Source organism: Festucalex cinctus, chromosome 1 (assembly GCF_051991245.1).
Source record: "Festucalex cinctus isolate MCC-2025b chromosome 1, RoL_Fcin_1.0, whole genome shotgun sequence".
NCBI lineage: Eukaryota > Metazoa > Chordata > Actinopteri > Syngnathiformes > Syngnathidae > Festucalex > Festucalex cinctus.
Genome location: NC_135411.1, coordinates 44,039,204 through 44,057,255, shown reverse-complemented (window position 1 = coordinate 44,057,255; position 18,052 = coordinate 44,039,204). Strand labels below are relative to the sequence as shown.

Below are 18,052 nucleotides of genomic sequence, written 5' to 3'. Positions count from 1 at the left end.
CTTTCCAGATTTAGACAAAAAACAAACAAACAAACAAAAACAGTTTTAGCAGTTTAAACTGTTATTTTACCGCCCATAAACAAGATAGAACATAATAGATGGCATGGAAGATATTAGGGTGGTCTTTTAGATTGACTTTCATCCATTGAGAGGGTAATAAGTTCAGTTCATCAAAGCTGGATGCAAAAAAAAAAAAAAAACTCAATTGAACAATTTTAAGAGCTCTGGGACCGAGGGTATAGATCTAGTAACTGTAAACAGTGATGAGTGATCATAAAGTGATGCCACAGCTGTGCCCTTGGCCCTGTCTTGCCTCATTGTAGACAACAGCTGCAACACTCTAGTGTATGCTCTTGAAATGTATTTCACACCATATCACTTGACGTTGTCTATTGTTGATCTCGATGTTTGGGGTCTCATAAATCTGCTTGCTTACAAGGCGCAATACTTAATTTAGAATAGGAATAGGCCCAATGTCTGTACAACAAAATCAGACTTAAATTATCATATAATACAATAAAATGTGCAGTAATATGCATTATTGTTGATTTATTTTGTCCTTGGGATTTTCTGCATCGTGATAACACAAATAACAGTTAATAATAATTAAAACAATACATTGTAAAGCAAATAGACTAACCCAATATTACAACAAAACACAGATGTTCCATTTTGCATCTTACAACAAAACTGCTATTATTACAATTGTTATAATATTAATGTGCATGATAGAGAGCAGTCTGCTGCCCCCCCCTCACCCCCACTACCACCCCTTCCTCTGTCATGTCCAATCTTGCTTATTGTTCTGTTGTGGACAAGGTGATAGCAACAAATAGCAACAGTAGACGCTACCCAATTGGGGGGATGTCTTTTTTCTGATATGCAAATGAGATGCCATTTCTCTCCCATCCATCACCTTATTTGGCTGAGTAACAACCTTTATTAATGGCGACGACACCTGGCATCAGCTACCAGAGCCATCATTACGTTAGACAGAGGTTGACAGCTTAAGGTAAGCACACCAATAAATTCACTCATCACAACATCACCTGAGTTTACTATTAAATGTAAAATTTGTGATTGTTTTTTTTTCCTCCCTGAATTTTACTGTGTTTGTTGACTATTTATATTTGAATTCTGTTCTTTCTGGTAGGTGATTTTTTTTCCTGTCAGGTAAGCGCTTGAGGACATTCATTGTGGTAATAATCAAAATGGATGAGAACATTCTAATTTTATATACTACTAGTTAACTACTGTGTAAATATTATCAAAAGACATAACAAAAATACACTTATTTGTCATAGTTTCAAGAAAAATGTGGTGTGAAAAGCAACTGGAAGATGTTTTGTGGACAGACATTACACTCTCTCTTCTCAGAAGAAGACCAAAAAGAAGCAAAATGGGTGATGCAGCAATGGCAGAGTTTGGGCCAGCTGCTTCTTTCCTTCGAAAGTCAGACAAGGAGCGCTTGGAAGCCCAAACTCGACAATTTGACATGAAGAAGGAATGCTTCGTTCCAGACCCTGAAGTTGAGTATGTCAAGGCATCAATCACTAGTCGAGATGGTGACAAAGTCACTGCTCACACTGAGTTTGGAAAGGTATGCTGTTCATGCTCATTGAGTTGAAACCCGAACAAACACACACGTTTTCATATTTAAGAATTCATTTTATTTTACAGACTGTGACAGTAAAGGAGAGTGACGTACATCCTCAGAACCCGCCAAAGTTCGATAAAATTGAAGACATGGCCATGTTCACTTTTCTTCATGAGCCCGCTGTGCTGTTTAACCTCAAAGAGCGTTACGCCGCATGGATGATCTATGTAAGAAAATCACTGTAATTTTCCTGTCATTCTTGATGTCACACAATTTTTAACTTGTTGTTTTTCTTTTTATCATTATTATTATGCCAGACCTACTCTGGGCTGTTCTGTGTGACTGTCAATCCCTACAAGTGGCTGCCAGTCTACAACCAAGAGGTGGTTGTTGCCTACAGGGGAAAGAAGAGGAGTGAAGCTCCTCCTCACATCTTCTCCATCTCTGACAACGCCTACCAGTACATGTTGGCAGGTACAAATTGTAGTCAAAATACTTACTTCCAATACTCAATTCTTGTATAAAACCTGATTGATAAACACTTTTTTTTTTTGCGTTACAGATAGAGAAAACCAGTCCATTCTCATCACGTGAGAAAGACCAAAAGCATGTTTTTGAGCACTTACTGTTATTCTTGAACTAAACATGAATTTGTTTTAATACAGAGGAGAATCTGGTGCTGGAAAGACTGTCAACACCAAGCGTGTCATTCAATATTTTGCCAGCATTGCTGCAGTTCCAAGTGGCAAAAAAGATCAAGCCATTGAGAAGAAGGTGACGCATACTACAGTAGTAGCATACTCACACAGAAAATAAGCTATGAGCTCACAAGTGTGAAACGAACAAAAGTTTAGGGACAAGTAAACCATAAAAACAAAATATGTTATTTGATTTAACTTATAAAACAAGTGATGCTGCGTACAGGAACCACCAAGCAAAATGTTTTGTCAGTTGTTGTTTTTTTTTTTTTTAACATTCTGGCAACAACTGTAAACGGTAAAACAGACATGCAGATAAAAGATTACTGCTTGTGCTTTGAATATAAACATGTGGTCACATTTTATATAGTGCCAATTTAAACCTATTTTTCTGAGGAGAAAGGAAAGAGTGCAGTTTCAGGCGCATTTTTGCCCCCTTTGTCATCACTGGTACTCTTTGGTGATGAATTCATAAAAACTGGGGGGAGCAATAAACAACAATGAAAAAAGGCATATCTCCCCCACGGAGAGTTTGGCTTGCATGCCTTTGCTTGACTTTTGAGGTATTTCCAATTTTCAAGTTTTTTCAAGTTTATTTCCCCACACATTTTGTCCCAAAGACAGTAATTTAGAAGTTTTGTCTTCAGGGTACACTGGAGGATCAAATCATCCAGGCTAACCCTGCTCTGGAGGCCTTCGGTAACGCCAAGACTATCAGAAATGACAACTCCTCTAGATTTGTGAGTATATTTATTCATTGACGCTTATTTTTTACCAACATTAGGAATATTTCCCCATTATCAACATGAATGTTCAACACTTCTTTCCCAGGGAAAATTCATCAGAATTCATTTTGACAATCGAGGAAAGTTGGCTTCTGCTGATATTGAGACCTGTAAGTGAAGCGTTATCTCTCGTTTCCACATAATTTTTGCAAGACACAACTTCTCAAGGCTTGTGTGGTACAATCTAAATACATAAGAGAAAATCTGAGAAAGGAAAGTAATGTTAAGTGATCAGACATCAAATGACTTGGTCGGTAACAGGACAGATCCATACCAAGTATAGTAACACAGACAACCATTCAACGGCACAAATATGGACAATTTAGTCAACTATTCAATTATCCTCATTTACAGTCTATGGAAATTGTACATAGGAGTAAGCAAGGACCAACGACATAGGATGAACATGCAAATGCCACTCAAAAAGATTTGTTCAGCTTCAAGCAACAACGTTCTTGTTGTAAGCAACTATGCCAACCATTAAACCACTGCACTGCTTTTATCACTGCAGTATTTTTATATCTTTTAAATGTTTACAAATGTAGTGACCGTTTTTTACTACAACATAACATTCCATGCATATACATTAAACAGATCTTCTGGAAAAGTCTCGCGTGACCTACCAGCTGAAAGCTGAGAGGGACTATCACATTTTCTACCAAATCTTGTCTCAGGTGAAACCTGAACTTCTTGGTAAGTAAATAACAGCAAATGATAGCACATCCTCTGTGATTATTACAAAATCAATATTTGCCAAAAGAAATAAATCTCTTTTATTTATTGATTGATTTATTCTGTGTAACAATGTAATTTTAGAAATGCTGCTCATCACCAACAACCCCTACGACTACTCCTTCATCTCCCAAGGAGAGACAACTGTAGTCTCCATCAATGACTCTGAGGAGCTGATGGCTACGGATGTCAGCTCACCTTTGATTAGAGTATAGTATAGTCTTAAATCCAAATTGTTATTACTTTGTTCATTATTTGTATTTTTTCAGGAGGCTTTTGATGTGCTGGGCTTCACTCAAGAAGAGAAGAACAGCATTTATAAGTTGACTGGCGCCATCATGCACCATGGTAATATGAAGTTTAAGCAGAAGCAGCGAGAAGAGCAGGCAGAGGCAGATGGCACTGAAGGTAATAATCCATTCAGTAATCTGTTAGCATGGCACACCCGGTATTGAGAATATTTGCCCACTTTTCCTTGACAAATACATTTGAAAAGAATGTGTGGATGTGCTGGTATGGTCAGATTCTCCAAGAGGTATTACGTCTAGGTTCTGTTTTACTGCACTAGTCTATAATACAAGTATATGGCAGTACCATACACTCTTGTAACCTCTGGCATAACAGAAACAGCAGAAATGCAGACTAAAGATATTCAGTCAAGACAGATTGTATGATGCAAATAATCTCTTATAGATGCTGACAAAGTTGCGTACCTAATGGGCCTGAACTCAGCTGACCTCATCAAAGGTCTCTGCCATCCAAGAGTTAAAGTGGGAAATGAGTGGGTCACCAAGGGACAAAATGTTGCCCAGGTTAGTATTAGTGGACAATTTTTGAGGTAAAGATAGAAGTCAGTTTTAGAAGTTTATCAATTCTTTTCCAGGTTTACTATGCTATTGGTGCACTGGCCAAGTCAGTGTATGAGAAAATGTTCCTGTGGATGGTGGTTCGTATCAACCAATCTCTGGACACCAAGCAACCTCGTCAGTATTTCATTGGTGTTTTGGATATTGCTGGATTTGAGATCTTTGATGTGAGCTGTGTTTATTATTCCTAGAGTAAAATCATATTTTCACTCTTACTTTGGTTTACTGTATACGCAAGAGTTGAAATTCCACTTTCCATTACAGTTTAACACCTTTGAGCAGCTGTGTATCAACTTCACCAATGAAAAACTGCAACAGTTTTTCAACCATCACATGTTTGTGCTGGAGCAAGAAGAATACAAGAAGGAAGGCATTGAATGGACTTTCATCGATTTTGGTATGGACTTGCAAGCCTGTATCGACTTGATTGAAAAGGTGAGAAATGCTTTTGAGAGGCTATAAGTCATTAGGCACAAAATTCAAATCGACAATGTAATGTCCTCCTCAGATTTTCCTAAATGCTCCAGCAAGCTAGATTTTACACGTCATATTTTGCTCTCCCCAGCCCATGGGCATCATGTCCATCCTTGAAGAGGAGTGCATGTTCCCCAAAGCCAGTGATGCGACCTTTAAAGCCAAGCTCTACGACAACCATCTAGGAAAATCCAGCAACTTCCAGAAGCCCAGAATCGTCAAAGGAAAAGCGGAGGCTCATTTTTCTCTTGTCCACTATGCTGGAACTGTTGATTATAATATCAACAACTGGCTGGTGAAGAACAAGGACCCTCTAAATGAGACTGTTGTTGGGCTTTTCCAGAAATCTAACCTCAAACTATTATCGCTTCTTTTTGCTGGGTATGCAGGAGCCGATTCTGGTATGTTGAGCTTTTAAATATATAATCATTATGAACAAATTAGAGTGTTTCAGGAATACAAACCTTAAACGTTATTGCTTCCAGTGCATTGTGTTTTACAATTCGGTTATGTTGATTTAGCTCAAGAGTCTGGCGGCAAGGGAAAAGGTGGCAAGAAGAAAGGTTCTTCCTTCCAAACTGTGTCTGCTTTACACAGGGTGAGAAATTTCCCTTTTTTTTTTAAATGTATTTTCTGACAAGTTATCCAACTTCACAACTGCTACTCACTCACTGCTCACTGATTAGATTATATAGGAACATTAAAAACAGCAGCACCTGACAGGCATTGATAATTATCAGTAACGCTTATTGACAAATAGTCAAATTATCATAAGCAAAAGATAACCATGGCTGCTTGTTTATTACAGGCCACATACTGCTATTTTCATTTAGACTTAGACTTGACTATATTGATCCCTTTGGGATGGCTCCCTCTGGGAAATTTACATGTCCAGCAGCAATGAGAACAGATAATAAAAGAAAAAATAATTCAATCAATCAATAAATAAGGTTATTACACCAGAGATTGAATTGTTATTATTATTATTATTATTATTATTATTATTATTATTATTATTATTATTATTATTATTATTAATAATAATAATAATAATAATAATAATAATAAGAACAAGAAGAAGAAGAAGAAGAAGAAAAATAAAATAAAAAATATTTAAAATGCTATGTGATTTTTTATTTTTTTTTTCCGATAAGACAATAATTTGAATGTTTAACAGTCAAAAACTACATTAAAAGAAGGGAAGGTATTATTACATCGAGCACTGGGCTCAAACACATTTTTTCAAGAAGTGGACGGATAAACAATCTTCTACAGTGTTCCCTCGTTTTCCGCTGGGGTTAGGTCCCAAAAAATACCCGCAATAAATGAAATCCACGAAGTAGTTAGCTTTATGTTTTACAACTCTTATAGATGTTTTAAGGATCTAAAATCCCCGACCGCACAATTTATACACTTTTCTCATTGAGGCATTTACATGTTCTCACATTTCTCTCTTGTTCAAACATTGACAATGTTCAAACCTTCATAAATTTTATAAAATGGGTATGTTACTTTAAAAAAACATGCAAAATTGCACTTAAAAAAAAATCTGCGATACAGCGAGACCGCGAAAAGTGAACCGCGTTATAGCGAGGGAAGACTGTACATTGTAAACGATCATTGGGTCCTGTTCATTTGTGGGATGATAGAATAGACTTTCTGAATCCAAAAAAGAAATCAAAGTAATAGAATAATTCATTTATCCAATGTATAACAACAGTTACAATTGATCAAAGTTTGTTTTCTGTGCTGAACTCACAGGAGAATCTGAACAAACTGATGACCAACCTGAGGTCTACTCACCCCCATTTTGTACGCTGCTTAATCCCCAATGAGACCAAAACTCCCGGAGCCATGGAAAACCCTCTGGTGATGCACCAGCTGCGCTGTAACGGTGTGCTGGAAGGGATCCGAATCTGCAGAAAGGGCTTCCCCAACAGGATCCTATATGGAGATTTCAAACAGAGGTTTGGATCTGAGTGAATTAACAATTCATAGCTTACCTGAGTCAACTGGATAATTTCACATGAAAAATGTTTCATTTCCATTAAAGATACCGTATTCTGAACCCCAATGCAATTCCTGAAGGACAGTTCATTGACAACAAGAAGGCTGCAGAGAAACTGTTAGGTTCTCTGGATATTGACCACAACCAGTACAAGCTTGGACACACCAAGGTCTGTATTCCATGCCTTGCATAAGAGAATGCAATTGTTATATGATTTTTGCAAACATTAAATAATGCGCTCCAACAGGTGTTTTTCAAAGCTGGACTGCTGGGCCAGCTTGAAGAGATGCGAGATGACCGATTAGCACTGATCATCACTGGCATCCAAGCTCGGTCAAGAGGCCTTCTGGCAAGAATAGAATTTCAGAAGATTGTTGAACGAAGGTAAAATGTCAAAGGCAAACTCTGTAAAATATGAATATTTCACGATAAAAAAAGTTATAGCTACACTGTATGAAAGCTATTCTGTATGAAAGTAAGTCAAAAACATTCATGCGACTGAAAACTCGCAATTGGCCATACATTTGCAGTCTAAAATTATTCAACCTCCTTTATATAGAATATTTATTTGCAATTGTTTCAAAAACCAGAGCAATAAATTGCAATTTAACCAACAAAACAAGAACGATACAAATAACGTAATACAACTAAAGTTACAAGTGGTCTAGTGTGTAGTCCACCTTCATCTTAACTCAGTTGTAACCGGCTGAAGCTAGACCCAATAAATGATAACCATATCAAAATGAATGAAGGGATTTGTATGTACTCTAGAAAGTTCCAACATAAAATCAATGACAATCTGTTATCAACAGGGATGCATTACTTGTGATCCAGTGGAACATCCGTGCTTTCATGGGGGTCAAGAATTGGCCCTGGATGAAGATGTTCTTCAAGATCAAACCTTTGCTAAAGTCAGCAGAGACTGAAAAGGAAATGGCCAACATGAAGGAAGAGTTTACCAAACTAAAAGAGGCTTATGCCAAATCAGAAGCCCGGAAAAAGGAACTAGAAGAAAAAATGGTCACACTTCTCCAAGAGAAAAATGACTTGCAACTTCAAGTTCAGGCTGTAAGACTACCATCAATACAAATCATGTTAAGACTAAAATAAGCCTGCCAACTCATCATTATGTATATTTGTTATTAACAGGAGCAGGATAATCTTTGTGATGCTGAAGAAAGATGTGAGGGACTGATTAAAAACAAAATCCAGATGGAGGCAAAATCCAAAGAGTTAGCAGAAAGATTGGAGGATGAGGAGGAAATGAATGCTGAACTTACAGCTAAGAAACGGAAATTGGAAGATGAGTGCTCTGAGCTGAAGAAAGACATTGATGACTTAGAATTAACCCTTGCTAAAGTGGAGAAGGAAAAACATGCCACTGAAAACAAGGTATAACCAAGACACAGTCCTAAAGACGATCATGGGCGAATTGAACATGTACATTTCTGTGTGACTAGGTGAAAAACCTAACTGAGGAAATGGGGGCTTTGGATGAAATCATCGCCAAGCTGACCAAGGAGAAGAAAGCCTTACAAGAAGCTCACCAGCAAACGTTGGATGACCTTCAGAGTGAAGAAGACAAAGCCAACACTCTAACCAAGGCCAAGTGCAAACTAGAACAGCAAGTGGATGATGTAAGATCCAACATGAAAGGTCATCAGCCAATAATCAATACTAGGTAAACAAACTAATTGTGAGTACCCCCAACAGCTGGAAGGATCCCTGGAGCAAGAGAAAAAAGTGCGAATGGATCTTGAAAGGGCAAAACGAAAGCTTGAAGGGGACTTAAAGTTAGCTCAAGAAAGTCTTATGGACCTGGAAAATGACAAGCAACAACTTGAAGAAAAGCTGAAAAAGTACGGAGTTACAGGTTAAAAATAAAATAAAATAAATTAATAACAACTACGTTTTAACTTATTTTCTGACTAACTGAAATATTTATGTCCATTAACAGGAAAGATTTTGAAATTAACCAGCTTCTGGGCAAAATAGAGGATGAACAAGCAATGAGCACGCAACTCCAGAAAAAATTGAAGGAATTGCAGGTAATATCAGTATACTGTATGAAATAATGTTTCACACATTCTTACCTAAACACATGCATAACAATCTAATAGTTTAGTGACTTGATTTTACACTGGACATTATATTAATATATTAATGCAGGCCCGCATCGAGGAGCTGGAGGAAGAGCTCGAGGCCGAGCGAGCTTCCCGAGCCAAGGTGGAGAAGCAGAGAGCAGACCTGGCCAGGGAGCTGGAGGAGATCAGCGAGAGGCTGGAGGAGGCTGGTGGAGCAACATCTGCCCAGATTGAGATGAACAAGAAGAGGGAGGCAGAATTCCAGAAGCTCCGCAGAGACCTGGAAGAGGCAACGCTGCTTCATGAAGCCACTGCAGCCACACTGAGAAAGAAACAAGCTGACAGTGTTGCTGACCTGGGAGAGCAGATTGACAACCTGCAGAGAGTCAAGCAGAAACTGGAGAAGGAGAAGAGCGAGCTCAGGCTGGAACTGGATGATGTCGTCTCCAATATGGAACATGTTGTGAAGTCTAAGGTAATCTATGTGTTGTTGTTGTTTTATTATCTTTCCAAAGTGTAAGAACAATACTTTATTTTTGTTTGTCTTCAACAAATGTTTTTTTTTAATTAGTTATTCACAAATTAGCAGCACATTTAATATTCACCATTACATTAAATAATTCGAGTGCACATAGCTTTCCACAACTATGACTACATGTAAGGTGTGATTGATTTAATAAAGATTTGGTGTGTAAAATGTACGCAAAATCGATTGTGCATGTGGAAGCTGATCTACTAGCCAGGTGCACCCAGGATTTGCATCTGCCAAACATGTTGAATTGTCACAGAGCTCATTCTGTGCATTGTGGGAGAAGTATGTGCAAACAGCATGTGAAATGTGAAATCACATTGCCACGCACAATATGATTTATTAAACCTAAGACAAATTGCAATGTCCGAGAGGCGGACAACTTTTCTGGTAGAGTAAACTTTATTTGTAATGCCAACCAAAATTATTGTGGCCTGTTCTCTATTCAGCAAAGACATTTTGGGCCATTGAATGCTTGAATTGCTGATTTGGAGCCAGTTACAAAGAGTCATGCCATGCTATGGCATAACTCCTTTCAATTCCACGCATCCGGGTCATTTCAACACACTGTTACAATTGCTGCTGGCCTCTTCCAGAGCAGTTTTCCAGGTGTTGCATAATAATGGTGAGTGAGACACATGCTGGTAAACCTTTCAAGTAAACACTTCTAGAACTTCAGTGGGAAAAGATCAGCCTACGATGGAAATTGGGAGGTGGATTAAAGGCACCCCCACCCCCCCCACCACACACACACCCCCACACACACGCACACACACGCATCCTTGTACATATATCTTTGTGAGGACATCCATTGACATAATGCATTTCCTAGAGCCTTACCCTAACCCCAACCATCAAAAATGATTGCCTAACCCTAACCCTTACCCTAACCCCAACCATAACCCAATTCAAACCTAAACTCTAAAACCAAGTCTTGACCTTCAAAAAGAGGTCTTGAGAAGTGAGGACCGGCCAAAATGTCCTCACTTCACAAAAATGTCCTCATTCTGTTGGATAAAGACGTATTTTGGTCCTCACAATGTAGTATGTACAAGAACACCCACACACACACACAGTAATATATATTATAAGTTGACAACACAAAAAAGAAAAGAAAAAAAAAGGTTTTATCTTAGCACATGACATATCAACTTGGCAACTTGGTAGGTAGGTTGTGTGATTACGTTATGGGTGAGTTATTCTATTGACTACTAACACACCTGTTAAATAAATATACTATCAATCAATGTTTCCTACTTTTCAGAATCATTTGGAGAAAATGTGCAGGTCCCTAGAAGACCAGATGAGTGAATATAAAACAAAGGCAGAAGAGGGACAGCGTACCATCAATGACTTCACCATGCACAAAGCCAAGCTTCAAACTGAAAATGGTATTGTATGTTGGATTCAATTTGAATTATGTCATATGTTCTAACATAAGACATGTACAGTTGTGCTTGAAGGTTTACATGTACCGTACATTTACGAGCACAACTGTTAATGTACAAAAGCTAAACGTGGCTTAATGACACAAAAATGCTATGAATTGTCACTAAAATTCACATGCACATCTTTACTCATGTAAACTTTAACCTCTGAAAATATCAAAACAAATGGATTTTATGGGAATTGAGCATTTTCCTCACTCTGCTGTGTGTTCATAACTTTCCATACCCCGAAGGGCATGTAAACTTTCAAGCACACAACTGTATTATTGCTCTGTGAAAATTAGGTGAACTTACAAGGCAACTTGAGGAGAAGGATTCCCTGGTGTCGCAACTCACTAGAGGAAAACAATCCTACACTCAACAAATTGAAGACCTTAAAAGACAACTGGAAGAGGAAGTCAAGGTAATGTGTCCTTGTGATGAAAATATTACATATAGTGTTAGTCTTCCAACATGGTGCACAGCCCTTTGTATTTCATTTTAGGCCAAGAATGCATTAGCTCATGCTGTGCAGTCTTCTCGCCATGACTGCGACCTGCTCAGAGAGCAGTACGAGGAGGAGCAGGAAGCCAAGGCTGAACTGCAGCGCGGCATGTCCAAGGCCAACTCTGAGGTGGCTCAGTGGAGAACTAAGTATGAAACTGATGCCATCCAGCGGACTGAAGAACTGGAGGATGCTAAGTGAGTAAACTAATACTGTATAGCCAACAGTGACACAGAGTGTCACAGTAAACTAAGGACCCCTGATCAAAATGCAGGAAGAAGCTGGCTCAGCGTCTGCAGGATGCTGAGGAAGCTGTGGAAGCAGTTAATGCTAAATGTTCCTCTCTGGAGAAAACCAAACACAGACTGCAGAATGAAATTGAAGATCTCATGGTGGATGTTGAACGGTCAAACGCTGCCTGTGCCGCTCTGGACAAGAAGCAACGAAACTTTGACAAGGTTTGAATAATTTCAAATTGAGTGCCAGTTATTTTTTATTTTTTTTTGTAGGAACACAATTCAAAGTATCTAAAAACATGGACTATATATCAGATCTTGGCAGAGTGGAAGCAGAAATATGAGGAGTCTCAGACAGAGTTGGAAAGCTCTCAGAAGGAGGCAAGGACTTTAAGCACAGAGCTTTTCAAACTGAAGAACTCTTACGAAGAATCTCTTGAGCATCTCGAAACTATGAAGAGAGAAAACAAGAACCTACAAGGTCGGTAAATGTTAATATCATTATTAATTTTGATATAAGATTAACATCAATATATTCTGTGAATTTCTTTCATTTGAATACAGAGGAAATCTCTGACCTCACTGTACAAATCAGTGAGGGCGGAAAGAGCATCCATGAGCTTGAGAAAATACGAAAGCAGTTGGAACAGGAGAAGTCTGACATCCAAACTGCTTTGGAAGAGGCAGAGGTAGGTTGTGTGGTCTAAAAAAAGAACATTCAATTAAATCAGTCTGTGTCATGAATAAATCAAGCAAGTGCAGCGATACATTATTTGATCTTTGTAGGCCACATTGGAGCATGAGGAAGGAAAAATTCTCAGAGCCCAGCTTGAGTTCAGTCAGGTGAAGGCTGAAATTGAGCGCAAGCTGGCTGAAAAAGATGAAGAGTTGGAGCAAGCAAAGAGAAACCAACAGAGGATTGTGGAAAACCTCCAAAGCTCACTTGAGGCTGAGACTCGAAGTAGGAATGAAGCCCTTCGCTTGAAGAAGAAAATGGAGGGAGACCTCAATGAAATGGAGATTCAGCTAAGTCAGGCCAACAGGCAGGCAGCTGAATCTCAGAAACAACTCAAATCTGTTCATGCACATCTGAAGGTATGAATGGACTGGGGGGGAAAAATCCCTCTCAGCTACCCTTAAAATATACACACTAACGTTCTAATCTTCAAGGATTCCCAACTCCAACTTGATGAGTCTCTTCGTGCTAATGATGAGCTCAAAGAGAACATCGCCATAGTTGAGAGACGTAGCACCCTGATTCAGGCTGAGTTAGAAGAACTTCGGTCTGCTCTTGAGCAAACTGAGAGAGGACGCAAACTTGCTGAGCAAGAGCTGCTTGATGTTAGCGAGAGGGTGCAACTGTTGCACTCACAGGTAAAAATGCAGTCATAGGAATTGTAAATTGATCCAATTTTATGCTTGTTGTGCTAATGATTTTTCCCTCCTCCCCCATTCAATCAGAACACGAGTCTGCTAAACCAGAAGAAGAAACTGGAAACTGATACAGCTCAGCTTCAGAGTGAGGTTGAAGATGCAGTCCAGGAGTGCAGAAATGCTGAGGAGAAGGCCAAGAAGGCCATCACAGATGCTGCCATGATGGCAGAAGAGCTGAAGAAAGAGCAGGACACCAGTGCTCACCTGGAGCGGATGAAGAAGAACATGGAGCAAACCATCAAAGACCTGCAGCACCGTCTGGATGAAGCTGAACAAATTGCAATGAAGGGAGGGAAGAAGCAAATGCAGAAGCTCGAGGCCAGGGTAAATTTTACAAAATCACATGCAACTATAAATGGTAGTGGATATAAAAAGTCGACACACCCTTATTCAAATGCGAGGTATTTGCTATTTAAAAAGAACAAGAACAAAATTAATCATTTCAAAATTTTGTCCACAGTTAGTAGCTTGTGTGCTAAACATGCTTTAACCCACATTAGGAGTGGCTGAAAGTTTTGGGCCAGCATGTTCTTGTACTTGGAGTCATTCATCATTCCCTTTACCCTGACCTAGGCCCCAGTTTGAGCTGGAAAATAACAGCCCAAAAGCATTACATTGACACCACCATGCTACTCTTTAGGTACTGTATGGTGTTCTTTTGGTGATGAGCAGTTTTACTTGCACCAAACAACATTTCTGGAAACTTGGGCAAAAAGTACAACCTTGGTTTTACAACACATTGTCCCACATGAATTTGGGAGATTTTTTTCCTTGTAATATAAAGCTTCCATCATCTCACTCTACCCCATAGCCCAGACATATGCAGAAGATGAGCGATTTTTGTAATGTGTTTTGAAGAGCATTATAGCAGTATTTGCCAGAAATTCCTGCAGCTCTTTCAGTGTTGTATCCAGTTTTTGGTAACTGCATTGTTTTTTGTTGTTGTTGTTTTTTTTCCTCCAACTTAAAACTACACTTTTGCTATTTTTTTCCTCCACTTAATGAGGGCTGTCTTTACTGTGCTTCATGGTACTGTATATTTAATGCTTTGGAAATTCTTCTGAACCCTTCTCCAGATTGATACCTTTAAACAAGAATCACTACTGCCACATGTGGCTGAAAAATGAAACTGCACACTCCCTTCTTGAGTGGACATCACATCCACAGACAGAAAGCGGGAAATTCGAACCCGAATCCAGTCTAAAAAGTATTTGCCAGAGGCTTGCAGGAGTATTGTGAATAGCTAGTGTGTTCATCTACTAATTAGAAGATGCTTGAGTCATAAATGATCAAATAAAAAGGCTATTTCAAAGACTTTTTGGGCAAATTGGTCCATAGAGCAGCTTTAACTTTATTTGGGGATAATCTGAAGAACTGAAGAACACATCACAGTTTTGAGAGTCCACTTGTAAAACCACATTATCTCACTTGTTAAAAGATTTTTTGTTTTGTTTTTTTTAGTTGTGTTGTACAGGTTATAGGTGGTGTGACATTACTAGTGGGAAAAAGTTTGAAAATGACTGAATGATCTCATTTTTTTTTTTTTTTGTATCACCAAAACCAGCATTTGAACATGGGCGTGTAGACTTTTATTTTAATATACCGTAGCATTGAAAATAAAGTAACCCATATAAACCAAAATGTTTTCTTCCCAACAGATCAAAGAGCTGGAAAGTGAAGTAGAAATCGAACAAAGAAAGTCAAGCGATGCAGTCAAGGGTGTACGGAAGTATGAGAGACGCATTAAAGAGCTAACCTACCAAGTAAGATTTAATCAAATACGTATACAACATTTAATACCGTTTGAATTTTGTTCTATTTAACATGAAAAAGATGGTTTGATGAATTTGCTCATATTTATTTCAGACTGAAGAGGATCGCAAGAATCTAGCCCGTCTGCAAGATTTGGTTGATAAACTCCAGTTAAAAGTTAAATCATACAAGAGGACTGCTGAGGAGGCTGTAAGTATTCATCATATACTACTGTGAAAACTTACATAAGTGTATTCCGTCAAACAGCTATAGCAAAATATAAATAATTTGTATCACGTTTTGAATATCACACACTGCATAAAAAGTTACATGGAAATTATTGCTGGAAGTAATAATGAGTCCGACTGATTGTTTTCAAAAATGTATTGTCCCACTTAAAATGTAATAATGTTTTGTCAATAGGAGGAACAAGCCAACAGCAATATGGTCAAGTTCCGGAAGATTCAGCATGAACTTGATGAAGCAGAGGAGAGAGCTGACATTGCTGAATCTCAGGTCAACAAACTACGTGCCAAGAGCCGTGACATTGGCCCAAAGGTCAGTTTATGATGTTGTGTTCATGTGGTAAATATAACAAATGCATCTTGTGGTCATCATTAGAATAGGGTTATACAGTACAGTATTGGAAATAAAGCCTACTGGTAAATATTTATTAACAAGATAACAGTTGTTGCTACAGTCGTCAGAACAACTATCATATACCCATATTCGGCGATTGCCTGTTTTTGTTGTGTTTTTTTTTTTTTTTTTTTCCTCTCTTGGTAAAACGATTTCATAGATAATCCTTGAGTTGACCAAATGGAATGTCTATATCAGACAAGTTAGCCTATATAATTTCAAATCAATCATGAATTTCAATTCTAAGAAAATTATCATACTCACGTAGTCCTTTTTTTCCTGTTATTGAAGAAAGGACAGGATGAAGAATGAAGCACCTGCTGCATCACCTCTTGCCTCTGAGTCACCTGTGGCCTGACTGTTGGTGATTCCCTAAGCATGTCAATCAGTAGAATAAAGTAATCTGCATCCCACATTGTGTTTTGCCTTTTTTTGATTGCTACTTTGACACTTTATCTCCACGAGTACCAGATTTTCAGGAGTCATTTCAAACAGGTATCATGTATTTAGAAACAACTCTGAATTCATTTTAAAGGGCCTTAAAAGTTGTAACAAAGACAGTCAATTTTTAGTTAGTGTTCAAATCTCAAGTAGTACTATTTCATATATGCAAAAATGAAAACATGACACAAATAGAGTCTCAAGCAGGCACACAACAGCCACATAAACTGAACAGTTTATACACCAGATGTCAGAAATCTTAATTATAATCCAATAATGGCTTAAATCAAATATAGTTGTTTTAATATTAGACTTTAGTCTTGTACGTTTAGTGTTTTCTTTCACACTTTACATGATGAAATGATAACGTGCATTAGTATTAAATCACAATGAATTAAAATTGTGAGCTCAATGACTATTGTCGATGGGATAGAATACATATGGACATGTTAAACAAAGCTTTTTGTATTGTGAATTATTTTTGTAGAACGCAATATATGTCTTACCTTTATGTTGTTTCTCCATCATGCACAATGCTCATTGCACTTGTCCTCAGCAAGAGTCCTTCTGAGTGTTTAAGATCCCAACGCATTGAATGGACGCGGGGATAAAGGACAAGACAAGAAAAGGACATATGGAGGCAATATCCAGTTCTCAACACCTCCTCAAGTGACTGTCTGTAAATAAGCATTCTAACAATAGCAGCTTCATCTGATAGACTTCAAACTTAAGACATAGCTTGCCTTACGCCTTGCCTTTGTACACATGCATGTGATTGCATAAGTGAATGAATGATACAAGGACTGGAGACAGCTGAGAATGGCACATTTAATGAGAGGCTTACAGTTCATTCTTATCCCTGATGCCAGGAATAGATTAAGGATAAGTAATGGAGTTCCAAAACTAAGAAGTCAAACAAATATAAATGATATGAGATTGTCTAAATTATAATACAAAGCCTGATGAAAGAATCACAACTCAGCCTTAAGGCTGTGTGATTAATCGAAATTCAATTACAATTTCAATTATTACACTCGCAAGATGAATTCTTGTGGTATTTGTGAGTTCACAAACTCCCAAGAATACATCTTGTACCAAGCCCGTTGATTTCCACCGATCTGGACCAATCACAGACCGACATTGTGTTTGGGGCGGGACATGCAACATAAGTTGGGAGTAGGAAGCGGAAGTGTACTTCAGTCTAACGCCCCTCTCCACCACCCCCACACCCACCAGGCAGTTCTTCCATGGTCCTGTGAGCGTCGCTGTTTTGTAATTCAATGAGACTTTGAATTGCAGTTTCAAAACAACATTGAAAACATTTTCAGTCTTTCAACCAATTCCCAGGGAAAACAATGCCGAAATGGCTTTTTTAAAACTTGGCCGTTTTGAACCTCTGAAAGTTTGTGGGTGAAACACTGTAAAATTAAATTAGGGAAAAAAGTTGTCTTTTTGAATGATTTAATATGCTTTTTGGATATTCAAACCCACTTTTCAGGTTTGGAAATATTTTTTCAACGTTTTGAGAACGTTCAGAGTTTACAGGTTTCAAAAATGGGAAACAAATAAATGCCTAGGGAGAACAATGCCAAAATGCCATTTTTGAAACTTGCTGGTGACCGTTTTGAACCTCTGAAAATTTGTGGGTGAAACACTGTAAAGTCATACTTTAAAAAATGTCTGTCTTTTCTTGGCCTTTTTTTTTTTTTTTTAACCTTTTCAGTGATTTTTCAGTCATTGAAAAAATATTTTTGGAGATTCAAAACAATTTTTTGGAGATTCAAAACATTTTTTTCAGTCATACAAAAATGTTTTCGGAGATTCAAACCGAAGTTACGAGGTTTC

General features: G+C 38.1%; 1 protein-coding gene and 1 long non-coding RNA gene across 2 annotated transcripts in view; one reads left to right on the top strand and one right to left on the bottom strand.

Annotated features, from left to right (window-relative positions):
- The window catches only part of LOC144030447 (uncharacterized), a 33,286-nt gene extending 16,313 nt beyond the window's left edge, over positions 1-16,973 (bottom strand). The window contains exons 1-2 of the long non-coding RNA XR_013287262.1: positions 16,714-16,973; positions 6,956-7,096 (exon numbers count right to left, since the gene is read on the bottom strand). This is a non-coding gene — a long non-coding RNA (uncharacterized LOC144030447). The remainder of the gene's footprint in view (positions 1-6,955; positions 7,097-16,713) is intronic.
- LOC144030430 (uncharacterized) lies at positions 842-16,179 on the top strand. The gene is made up of 39 exons (XM_077536730.1): positions 842-1,012; positions 1,154-1,173; positions 1,378-1,600; positions 1,681-1,824; positions 1,915-2,071; positions 2,160-2,187; positions 2,263-2,371; positions 2,943-3,035; positions 3,127-3,190; positions 3,675-3,773; positions 3,897-4,000; positions 4,082-4,220; positions 4,506-4,624; positions 4,696-4,845; positions 4,943-5,113; positions 5,244-5,553; positions 5,674-5,750; positions 6,914-7,119; positions 7,206-7,329; positions 7,408-7,544; positions 7,973-8,228; positions 8,310-8,552; positions 8,621-8,797; positions 8,874-9,019; positions 9,118-9,208; positions 9,330-9,719; positions 11,038-11,164; positions 11,506-11,624; positions 11,706-11,902; positions 11,980-12,163; positions 12,257-12,422; positions 12,506-12,630; positions 12,728-13,036; positions 13,112-13,315; positions 13,403-13,699; positions 15,034-15,138; positions 15,242-15,337; positions 15,551-15,685; positions 16,058-16,179. The coding sequence occupies exons 3-39, from the start codon at positions 1,400-1,402 to the stop codon at positions 16,076-16,078; spliced, it is 5,820 nt and encodes a 1,939-aa protein (XP_077392856.1). The 5' UTR covers positions 842-1,012; positions 1,154-1,173; positions 1,378-1,399; the 3' UTR covers positions 16,079-16,179.
- Positions 16,974-18,052: the final 1,079 nt, after the last annotated feature.

What these genes read in the sequence shown, in the direction of transcription:
- LOC144030430 (XM_077536730.1), top strand. Translation starts at nt 1,400, where the DNA reads ATGGGTGATGCAGCAATGGCAGAGTTTGGGCCAGCTGCTTCTTTCCTT. An exon ending in CTACCAGTACATGTTGGCAG is followed by an intron (nt 2,072 to 2,159) that starts GTACAAATTGTA and finishes TTTGCGTTACAG; the next exon opens with ATAGAGAAAACCAGTCCATT. An exon ending in CTGTGTCTGCTTTACACAGG is followed by an intron (nt 5,751 to 6,913) that starts GTGAGAAATTTC and finishes CTGAACTCACAG; the next exon opens with GAGAATCTGAACAAACTGAT.